At 32.8% G+C, this 12445-nt stretch overlaps 1 protein-coding gene across 1 annotated transcript in view; it reads left to right on the top strand.

Annotated features, from left to right (window-relative positions):
• The first annotated feature begins 8571 nt into the window (after positions 1-8571).
• The window catches only part of LOC107867730 (glycolipid transfer protein 3), a 7343-nt gene continuing 3469 nt past the window's right edge, over positions 8572-12445 (top strand). The window contains exons 1-4 of the mRNA XM_016714107.2: positions 8572-9028; positions 9172-9227; positions 10274-10404; positions 11265-11400. Coding sequence (XP_016569593.1) covers positions 8815-9028; positions 9172-9227; positions 10274-10404; positions 11265-11400 — 537 coding nt within the window. The 5' untranslated portion in view covers positions 8572-8814. The remainder of the gene's footprint in view (positions 9029-9171; positions 9228-10273; positions 10405-11264; positions 11401-12445) is intronic.

The following is a 12445-nucleotide window of genomic DNA, read 5'->3' as shown; positions in this document are numbered from 1 at the left end:
ATCAGGAAAATGAGAGTTTAAAGAAAGAGATTAGGAGACTAAGACAACAAATGAATGAAATACCTCTAGTTTTCCACCAAAATCGCAAATTCAGTGTCCTACTGTTGTTGATGCACCACAACATGACTCAAAATTCATTCCAAGTCAAAAGCATCACAATACTTCCACCACTTTTCCCCTAGCTCCTCAGTATAAGCCTGCTACATTCACAACACCACATATCGTCTGTGATCTTGTTGCTCAATCCCCTACTGAGGCTTCTACATTGGCCAACTGCCCAATAGTTGTGCTTCCTCATGCTTCTAATGGACCCTTGTTCAATACTTTTGGTGATCATCGCTATACTCCTGATCCTACTTTTAAACTAACTGAACCACCAAAATTTCTTTACAAGAAGCCTATTGTCCCAGAAAAGCCAGAGAAAATGGTTGGAAAAATGAAGAGTGCAAGAAATGCTATGAAAAATTTCCTAAGACTTGCGATTAAAGAAGATGTTTTATACAAAAATTGGGCATATCTTCAAGTGTTAACCCTCTTCTAAGCCTTGAGATATTGAAATTCGAGGAGTAAGATGGACAGGAGGAATCTGTGAAATATTTGAGACAACATTGCAATCAATTAAAGAAAACTGGAGGGAAGAAGAATGAAAAAGATACAGTTACTATTGTAGTTGGAGAATGGGCACATCCAAGGAGACGACATCGTCGTTGCCGTCAATCTTAGGACCAAGTTCATACCCAAGCTCTCTATAATCCATCCCAAAATTCATTATACTATATTTCCCCACCTTCATATCTAGTATACTACGCACAACCATATGTTCAACTTTCTTCTTACTCACAATGGCGCGCACCAACTCCTTAGAGTTACCCTCCGACTCCACAAATCTATTAAATCCATTTTAGGCCCGATTTTGGATCCAATCCAAACAATGAAATGAGACAAAAATCGAGGGATAACTTCATACTAATTGGAGAGTCATATGCCAACTTATTTTAAAAATTAGTACAACAGGGCATAATCACTCCTCTCCTTGGGTAAACTCCTGACCCGCATTCAAGAAGTTTTGACCCTAGTATATGATATGCATATCATTCTGATGTTCAGGGTCACAGTATTGAAGATTGTCAGGCTTTGAAAAGAGAAATTGAAAAGATGATTCAAGATAGATCAATTATGGTGCAGAACATTGACAGTGAGGAAAGCTCTAGTCATGCTGATATGCAAACCAGTGGCTAAGATATCAGCTTGAGCAATTGAGAAGTCACCCCTCTCCCTCTTAAGAAGAGGCCTGATAGTTTATTTTATTTTATTTTTTATTATCCAAATTATCTTAGGATTGTAGTTCGGGATCTATCTTGTTTTGTCCAGTTGTCGTTATGTTTAAACCCTTCTATCTTTTATTTTAATTAAATAGAGTGTCCCTTTTTCCTTTGTGTTTTAAATATGTGTTTGTTTGTTTTCTTTCCACAGTATATTTTATGTTGACTCTAGTGATATGACATGCTAATGAAATTTTCAGCTAGATCTTAAAATCCAATTTAAGCATGAACATTGAATTAGAGAGCTAAAGTTAGGAAAATAGAGCATTTGAGAAAATAGGTAGAGTGATGAGGCATTTGTTGATCAAGTTGAAGCCTTTATTGAAAATTAAGATATTTATTTTGAGAATCACAAGGATAACTTGGTCATCAATCGAAAGGCATATCCCAATTAGGTCAAACAAAGAATGTGAGATCCTATATCAAAAGAAACGGGAAGAAAATCATCTCCACAAAATCATGAGTCATTCAATGTGAGGGATGTACAACAATGGTGGATTCGTATGTTTGACAAGTGTAGAAGAAAGAAGTGGCACACATGCTCAGTTAAAGTTTGTGTTGTTAAAATGTCACACATGATCTTCATCTCTCACTTTCATATTGCATGATGTGTACTTACATTTTCAAGGATTGATATGACGAAGGAATTTCATTCTACTATCCAAACATTGTGTCATCCTTTGTTTACCTCATCTGAGCCTTAGTTCTATTTGTTTTCATACCCATCTTTTGGAATCAACATAGAGTCATAAAAAAATGTCTAGTAAAAGATTAGAGTCAGAAAAGTTTTCAAAAAAAAAAAAACAAGAGAAAGAAAATGTGTCCAAAAAAAATAAAGTATCAATATAAATAGAGTCAGAAAATTCCTAAAAACAGAGAGTCAATAAAAAAAAACATAGAAGAAAAGAAGTTAGAATCAAGCAAAAGAACAAGCTGCCAGAACTATGCGTGACCTGATTCTCCTCTCCTAGGGGTGAGATACGTAGGTTGTCCTACTCTGGGCTTAGTCCAACTAAATAAATAATTTAGTATTTCCCAGTCAAAAGAAACAGTGGCATGTGTTGATCCTTATTGTTTGAGTCGATTCCAAAAGTTGTAAGTCCTACACCACTTCAAGTGTCATTTGGGCCTCATGCCATTCCTTCTTTCTAACCTTATCTAAAAGCCAAGTTACAACCAAAGAAAAACCTTCAGATCAATCTTTGAGGATGTTAAGGCTAAACATGCAAGGGATATGATGATGCATTTGGGAACTATTTGTCTTCTTCAGCATAAAAAATTAGGAGAGAGATAAAAATGAGAGATCTTTATTGATGAAAACCCTCGTAGGCACCGTAAGGCGATGTTAAGTTGAGAGAAACAAAAATGAGAGTCTTATTGGTGAAAACCCTCACGGGCACCATAAGGTGATAGTGAGATGAGAGAAAAATAAGAGAGGCTTGTTGGCAAAAACCCTTCAAGGTGTCACTAGACGAATGAGGTCTTAAATGAAATTGACCTAAGGAAACAAGACAGTTTCAAGGACATTAACTCAACAACAATTGGTAGAAAGTTTAGATGGAAAGATCAGGCAGCCTAATCCAAATGCATGGCATAATCATTAGAGTTGACGGTTATCTTTAGATAAATTTTTGTTTCTTTGTTTCAAATGGGGACATTCATTGTCTTTTCTTTCTTCCCTTTATTTTTGTTTTATCTTTCTTGAGTCAGTTATTCAAATAAAAAATCATTGTCATTTTTCTCTTATCGGTCAGTCAAGTCTATGTTGAAACAAGTGAGAAAAGATTTCAAAACTGGCTATCAGCTTCTTCAATTGTACAAAGCAAGGCAGAAAGGCCAACGCATGAAAGAGACATAATTGTGAGCAAAATTAGGCAAGCGGAAAGTTTTGTCAACAAATAAGTCTGGGAACTCATAAAATACTAAGGTTCCAAGGGGTCTATCTGAGAAGCATGGCAAAGCAGAGATGTTGTGTTTGTCTCAGTCACTCTTAATAATCTGAGTTTAGTCAATGAAGCAGCAAATCAATGACAAATGCTAATGGTTGGAATCAAGGTTAAATGTGATGACGGAAAGAGCGTTTGCCACGAAATCCAAATCCACAAACCAGCCATCATGTTTTTAAACTCACAACCTTTCTTTGCATGAAACAGGAACACATGTTACCTTCAAATCAAGGATTTCAAAGCCTAAACATCAAGGCCCGTAATTTCTCACTTTTACAAATGCAGGAAGCAATATTGTTGTACAGGTTTGATAATTAAATCATGATAAAAATTCATCATCTTATATCCCTCGGAGACACACTTTCTTGTCCAGGGATTTCATTTTTTATTTGTTGGGTGATACACTTCTTAAATTGAACCTTCACTTCTATAAGACATACCTTTTAGTCGAGTCATTCCCTTTGACCCCTAGAAGATGTACCTTTTAGTCGAGTCATTCCCTTTGATTCCTATAAGACGTACCATTTAGTAAAGTCATTCCCTTTGACCCCTAGAAGACGTACCTTTTAGTCGAGTCATTCCCTTTGATTCCTATAAGACATACCTTTTAGTCGAGTCATTTCTTTTGATTCCTATAAGATGTACCTTTTAGTCGAGTCATCTCCTTTGATTCCTATAAGACGTACCTTTTAGCCGAGACATTCCCTTTGATTAGTATAAGAAGTACCTTTTAGTCGAGTCATTCCCTTTGGCCCCTAGAAGACGTACCTTTTAGTCGAGTCATTCCCTCTTGATTCCTATAAGACGTACTTGTTAGTCGAGTCATTCTCCTTTGATTCCTATAAGACGTACCTTTTAGTAGATTCATTCCCTTTTATTCCTATAAGACGTACCTTTTAGTCGAGTCATTCCCTTTGATTCCTATAAGACGTACCTTTTAGTCGAGTCACCCCCTTTGATCCCTGTAAGACGTACCTTTTAGTCGAGTCATTCTCCTTGATTCCTATAATGATATGACTTTCACAAAAGTCTTTTGATGATAAACTGGGGCAAAATTTAATTCTTGTTTTTGGAACTTTACTTTTCTGGTAAACAAAATTTCTCTTTATAATAGTTTTTGTTTGGGATAATTTTATTTCCAGTTTTGATGTGATTTCAGGTGCCTGCCCGAAGCACAAGGCGAATAAATGGAAAACCAAGCAATAATGTAAGGAAATTGAAAGTTAAACAGATTGAAAAATAGTAAGTCAGGAGCCCGCCTGCAGAACAAGGTGAAAAAATTGAAAGCATAGCAACAAGTTGATGAAATAGCAAGTCAGGAACCCGCATGGAGAACAGGGTAAAGAAATTGAAAGGCAAGCAACAAGTTGAAGAAATTACAAAGTCAGGAGCCCGCCTGAAGAATAGGGTGATGAAGTAGCAAGTCAAGAGTCAAGGAAATCTGCATAGATAGAGTTTTTGTAATTTCATTTATGTTTTTAACTTGTAATTTTCATTTTTTGATGTAATGAGAGAGCCGCGGACCGAAACCTCGATGGAAACTTACTCGACTCTTCAACTCGGTATAGTCCTTCTCTTTTCAACCCTTTAAGATACCCATGACTTGATTCTCTCGTAACATGGGTAGGTAGGATGTCCTAAATTAAGACTTGGTCTCTCTTCTTCCTCCCATTTCATTCTTTTTGAATAATGGTCGGGATAAAATTTTGTCTCATTGTCTACTTCTTTGTCTGAAAACATTTCGTGTTTGCATTCAAAGGGGGCATGATGTAGACACCTAATTTTGTTCCTCTCCGGTATTAATTTTACTCATTTTTCACCTTATCCTATCGTGTACCCTCACCTATGTGATTATAACCCATAAAAATACAAAAAATAACAACCCTTAACAAAATTCCTAACAAATTTTATCTTGTTTTAATCATTCTAACAACCTACCCCTACCCCCTTCCCTACTCACCATCTCACACCCCCTACCCTACCCCACTACCTCACTATTACACATCACACAAAGGGATACAGAATTCAAAAACCATAATACAAAAGAGAAAAGGGACCCACAGTTATATACAATATACAATTCTCACAAAATAGGGGTGGGGCCCACAGGGAAATACATACTTCACTGACCTTTTTTACCCCAACAGAAATAGCACCATCACCACACAATTTCATAGGCATATATCCATAGTCAGCAACAATAAAGGGGGAGAGCTCACAATTCATACACAAAAAACCACTATTAACGCACATTTTTACGTATGAAAAATTGTACACCATATAATACGGACCTCACTCATCCTCACAGAACATCATTTTTACACACAAAAACATAGACCACACAGTCATAGACATATATACCCACGTAACTCACCAAAAATGCACACGCGCACAGTTGATCAGAAATTCATACGCACACCGGTGAATAGAGAGAGAGAAAGAGAGAATTGAGAGAGAATCAAGAGAGAAGGAGTGAAATCGGGAGTTGGCGAGAGTGAAATCGAGAAAATAGATACTTTCTCTGGTGGGTTCTCACTGGAGATCCACCGGAATCACTACCCAAAAATACTAATAGCCACGGCTTGGCCACTGTTCCGACGAAACTCATCGGAAAGCAGTACCACCGGCTCTAGTACGATCTGAAATCCCATCAGAAGTTTGTTCCTCTTATTCTCAGTTAAATATTACCTGCTAACATCAATTTCGGCCATTAAATTGTCATTTGGGGTTGTGGCTTTCTTCTTCTTCTTGGTTTCAGTTTTGGGTATTTATTTGTGTTTCTTTTTGTGGATTTTGATTCAAGTTGGATTTTAGGTCTATCGCGATTGAAGGCTTCATAATTGATTTGGGAGTCGAGGTTCGGTATTCGTTGAAGTTTTGAAACAACTCTTTTTCACTTCATAAATCAATTAAAAGTATTCGGAAGGTCCAATTCTATCTTTTATCCCTTTAATTGTTACATAATCGTGAATAATTTGTGTGTTTGGCATATTTGAATCTTAATTCTGTGTTGATTGATGTTGGATATGAAAACTTGGATTGGCAGTTGAAGAATTAGGTAATTGATTGGAGAATGAATGCGGGAAGGATTGGTCTCGATAGAAGTAAATTTGGATAAATTTTGATTCATTGATGATGTTGAACGTGATAGAATCATGATAGGTCAAGCCGGGTAGGTAAATAGTAGGTTCGGGAAGGCAAATTTGAAGCTTGTTGGTTGTTGAATGTGGAATGTTTGTTGAATGATTCTCTTTTTCTCGCATTTGGAAAATGTATTCATTTAGCTGGGAAATGCCCCGTGGTCATTTGTATTTATTTACCGGGGAATGCCCCGACGTATTATGTACGCAAAGGAGGTTCGTGATAAAGGCCCGAGGCATCGGGTAAAGCATGGGAGCTTAGTTCAGGATTAGGATAGGTTAGAATAGGATTTATTTTTCAAATTTTTATTTTTGGACTGTATAATTGGACTGAATACTATATTTTGGATTTATTTTATTTCGTGTGTTTGATTGATTGTTTTATGTGTTTTTGCGTGGTTTATACATTTGTAATGTCAAATTAGCCGATATGCTCCACCAAGAGACTGTGGTCGAACCACGGGATAGAGGGGTGCCTAACACCTTCTCCTCGGTCAACAAAATTCCTTAATCGGAATCTCTGTTTGCAGATCAGTTTGAAAAAGTCAAAATCATTTTCAAAAAAGGATTTTCAACGGTGACTTGGCACACCGGATTATGCCAAGTGGCAACTCTAAGTTTAAATTTAAATAATCCTTTTCGAAACAAAATTTTCATCTTTTGTCATTTTAATAAAAGCCCTTTCAAAACCTTAAAATCCAAGGGTGTGACAATAATTTATTATATTATACTTATACGAGATTTTTGATTAAAAATAGAGGAACGGAAAACATTCTCTTATATAGAAGTGACAGTGAGCAGACACGATACCGTCGCCTGCTTGCCGTCATTTCAACTTCTTGTTTCGTAATTGTACTATATCACCTCTAATTAATTATTATATGTTATTTATGTATTAAAAAATTAATAATATTTAATTATTAAAAAATAAATATTTATGACATGCGTGTTTCAACTGTTTCAACCGTAATTTTACTATATTACTCTTAATTAATTATTATAAGTCATTTAAATATTAAAAAATTAATAAAATTTAATATTAAATTAACTAGACGTCTTATATGAGGCCCACTTAAATTTTTTTATATAAGTACTTTTATAGTAATTTTGTTATATAACTTCTAATTAATTATTATAAGTCATTTAAATATATCTACTTTGTTGTTTCTGATCATCTAAGCATTGCGTCACTTAAATTGGGATACAGGAAAAAAATTATAAATCACTAAAACAAAAAATTAAATTATTTTTAAAAATGTAATAGATTATCAATGCCACAAAAATTTGGATAATGAGAGTAACTTATATTATTTGAAAAGTATATAAAGAATATTATAAATTATGATAGTTGACAACTTTAAATATCTAAAAAATAATTAATAATTACAACAGTTAACAACTTAAAAAAAATAGAAGATATAAAATATTTTGTTGACTCTCGAAATTATATTAGTGTCACTTAAATTGGAATAAAAAAGAATTATAAACCTCAATAATTAAAAACTTAAATATTTTAAAATATAATTGATTATCAATGCCTCAAAAATTTGAACAATAATAGTAACATGTTATTTGAAAATTACATAAAAGGTATTCTAAAATACAATAATTAACTAACTTAAAATATTTTATTATATATTTGATAATTACTATTTGAAAAGTAATATAAATCACAATAATTAAACTGTAAATATTTAAAAAAAAAATATAACAAATTTTGATTGTCTGTCGAAATTATACGGGTGTCATATTAACAATCTAAAATATTTTTATACATATTTTATTAATCTAAATATAATAATATAAGCATAACTAAGAATTTATTAACCAAACAAATGGAAGTTTTAATTAAATGATAAAATTATACATAACGTAAAAATTTTAAAGACTAATATTAGATCCGTGTGTAGCACGGCTTGGCCAGTGACAGATTCAGAATTTAAGGAGTGTGAGTGCTTATTACAGAAAAAAATAAAAAATCACCTCAACATGTCAGTGCACCTAACCAACTTCTTGTTTAGTACGTGCTTTTATATAATTTATACTTATTTTTATATAATTTTTATGTAATTATACTTATTTCGTATCGAATTTAATAGATGCCGAAGCACCCAAAAATTATGTGTAGGTCTGTCCTTGGCTTGGCCAACTAGTATATGATAAGGCACAGAAGCTCCCCGCAGCTTTCAGCTGAGCCTTGAAAAGAATATTTCTTGGAGCAAAAATTAATATAGTTTAGTCATGTGACGATAACGATGACCAAAACAGCTGGTGAACTTTTTTTTAATTTGCTAACTAATATTTTATAAAGTTTTGGCTCTATATATATTTTACAATAAGTTTTGAGATCAAGTAAGTAGTTATTAGGCTACAAAGGAGCAAAAATCAAATCATCATCAGCAAGTAATGAAGAGAAGAAGAGATATGGAGATTGAGGCAACTGAAATTAGAAGTGGTATTGAAGAACTATCTATGATGCAGCTCCTCAAAGTCAAATTAGTTAAACCTGATCAAGAAACTGATGCTAATCATCAGGATATTCATGATAATAATATCATCAATTCTCATATTCCTACCATGCCTTTTCTCTCTATCTCCAATTTGGTTCTGCAAGTTCTTGGTTAGTAGTATAGTACTATATACATATATATCCTTTTTTAAAAAAAAAAAATCAATCAATAATTAGTATATTCTTCTTCCAGACAAGTTTGGATAATCTTGATGTATTATTGGTTTGTTATTATTTTGTGAAATGATTTGCAGATAAGATAGGGCCAACAATGGCAGTGTTGAGACAAGACATATATCAAAACATCCAGGTATGTACAATCATATATAGAATAATATTGTTTTCTCTCGGTTTAATTTGTTTATTTTACTTTTTCTCTTTAGTTAAAAGAATAATGTTTTTTTAATTTTTGATAACTATTTAATTTTACTACTTTTTTATAAGGTTAAATTTTTTTTTTTTTCTGCCTTAACCTTTATGTCAAATCAAATCAGATAAATAAATGAAAACCGAAAGGGCGATCCTTTGGTAAATGAAGACTTTTTATCATGGTTAATGTTACGTAATTTTTGTTTCTTTGTTTTCTACTATATGGATAAAGTTGTAAGCTCCCGGTCATTTTCATATTGTGTAAAACACACGATTTTGATTTTATTTTGGCCCCTCATAACTACATTATTACTGATCGGTCTGGTACCTTCATTTTGACTTTTTATTGCTAAGAAGATATTTCTGACTACTCAATAAATTGGCTATTTCAACAATTTTATATCAAAATTTTCAGTCTACTGCAGTTTAGACATATGAGAACTGTAATCACACAGTAACATTATTTTCAGTTTTAGTTTCTTTTTTTTTTTTCCTTTTTTCTTTTTAATTATAAGAATGGAATCTTTACCTCTTATAATTTTTATTCACATTATTGATCGTTACATTACATCATTGCGTGCATAACTTCGCCTTTCTTTGTTTGTTTATTAGTACGTCAATGTCATAGTACTCGTATACTATATGGTTTGAAATATTAGAAGGATTTATCTCTTGTGAAGAGTATTTGCGCTACATGAGAACCTTTGTTTGTTCCATATACATGCAGGGAGATAAAATGATTTAAAAAGTTTTTAATTCCTTGTCTGCTTTAATCAAGTTAATCTACCATCAAGTTTACTACAAATATTTATGAAAATAATTCGATTTTCTTAAGTGTAGGTATTGTCCTTTTCCCATAACACCGAATATACCCTTATAAAGTAGTACCACATTTTCTAGTAATACCAAAATAAAAAAAAAGTTTTACGATTAGTTTTCCTCGTATATAGTAGGTGTGCCGAATTAAGTTTAATTATTTGAGTACAGAGATTGGAAAAGGTGCATGATACAGACCCTGCCCTTTACTCAAATATGGTTGAGATATTGAAGAAAGAGATTAGTGAAGGCAAAGCAACAAAAGGTCCTAGCTGTTGCAAAGCTCTTCTTTGGCTCACCAGGTAACTAAACCTTTCCTAATAGTGATAAATTTCCTCCCTCTTTCAACTTTCTTCAGTTTCTTTCTATTCACCAACTACATATTCGAATAATAAAGTTACTTTTGTTTCTTACAAAGAAAAAACAAAGTGTTTATGAGCTTTTATTCCTAGCCCTAATAATATATAGGAGTATAAAATACTACTCTCATGGCATCCCTAACAAAGGCCGGCTGATGGAGTTAATGTTTAGAACTCAAAAACACATCTAAAGTTTTTGGAATTCTCGAGTTTCATATCTGAAATATCAGGTATATGAGTTTCATACCTAAACTATCACCAACTATTTATCCAACACCTCAACTATCAGGTATATGACTTTTTCCTACATGAAATATCACTATGGTTTAGGTAGAAAAGGAAATAATTGATAGTTAAAAGTATGTTTTGATAAATAAATTATGATAGTTCATATAGAAAACTCGCGCACCTGATAGTTCAAATATCGAAACTCAAAAGACGAGATACTTTAGATATAATTTTGACCCTTCACTCAAACATAAACATATATGTGGATACTTATAAATAAGTAGTATTATATTTTGGACTTATAACTTCGAAAATGCATGCAGAATAATTAGTTATAAGAACTTCAAGGTTTGATCGAACCCTATCAAATTTAAAATTCTTAATCCATCTCTGATTTACATATATTTTATGTGAATGTATATGCATCTACATATTAGGATGGACAAATAGTGTTGTTTCATTTAGATCATATATATAGTGTTTCAAGGATATAAGCCTAACTCATCCTATAAATGAGTATACGAGTGAATGGTTTGAACTTAGTATTTACTTTTAGAATGGATATATACTTGCAGATCCTTGGACTTCACCTTTGCACTGTTACAATTATTGGCTGAAGATTTAGAGAGGAACATGGTGCAAGCTGTTCAAGAAGCTTACACTAACACCCTTAAGCCATGGCATGGATGGATCTCTTCGGCTGCCTTCAAGGTCATTTTCTTTTTTCTTTTTTCAGCGTCATGGTAAAATTAGCGCATGAAATCATAACACGCTCAATCAATTTAATTTTGAACTGATTATTGACTAGCAATTTGTTAGCTTAACAACTCATTTCAGCCCATCAAAGTTTGGGTTAATTATTAACCTGCCCATTCATTAGTTCAGCTCATTTCAATCTAATTCATTTCAGCCATCAATGTTTGTACTGATATCTACCCAAACTGATTCATGAGAAATTTCATCATAATATATTTAAAAAGATTTTTTTTCTTTAATATGTTATATATAATCACAATAATGAAAAATGACAACTTTCTAAGGTGCTAAAAAATCATTAAACAATTAAACTAATTTAAAACATACTAAGAGTTGGAAGGGTTGGAGTAAATATATAATTACCCCACTAATGTTAGTCGAGATTTTCAAAAAGACACCTAAATTTTGAATTCGACCTATTATCCCACGATTCTTATTTAATCCGTTGCAAACAGACCATTTTGACCCTCTGCGTGTATACACGCGCCATAGGCGCCTGAAAGGGCTCGAATTTAACTTTTTTGACCAATCAAAAGCTGCCACATGTAAAATAATTGATATATAATTTATGTTCTTTTTAAAAAAAAATATTTATTTATTTTATAAAATTATCCCTACCCCTCTCCGCCCCTCCCCCCCAACCCAACACACTCACTCTTTCTTCTTCAACTCAATTCACCATTAAAGCTTCCATTGAAGCTTTTTAAAAAAAAAAAATCATTCATTAAAGCTCCATTTTACAATTAAATCATATCATTTAACTACCCACCATTTCTTCTTCAACACAATCTGTTCTTCAGCACCATTAAAGCTCTTCAACACAATGTCACCATTAAAGCTCCTCCATTGAAGCTTTTTTTTTAAAATCATATCATTAAAGCTCCATTTTTTAATTAAATCATATCATTTAACTATCTTTAAAACTCAATTCAATCATAAAACTTTCAATTCAATCATAAAACTATTTTTTGAAGTGATTTGAACCAAAAAAAAAAAAAAA

The sequence above is a fragment of the Capsicum annuum genome, chromosome 4 (assembly GCF_002878395.1).
Source record: "Capsicum annuum cultivar UCD-10X-F1 chromosome 4, UCD10Xv1.1, whole genome shotgun sequence".
NCBI lineage: Eukaryota > Viridiplantae > Streptophyta > Magnoliopsida > Solanales > Solanaceae > Capsicum > Capsicum annuum.
This window is presented reverse-complemented; position numbering and strand designations above follow the sequence as displayed.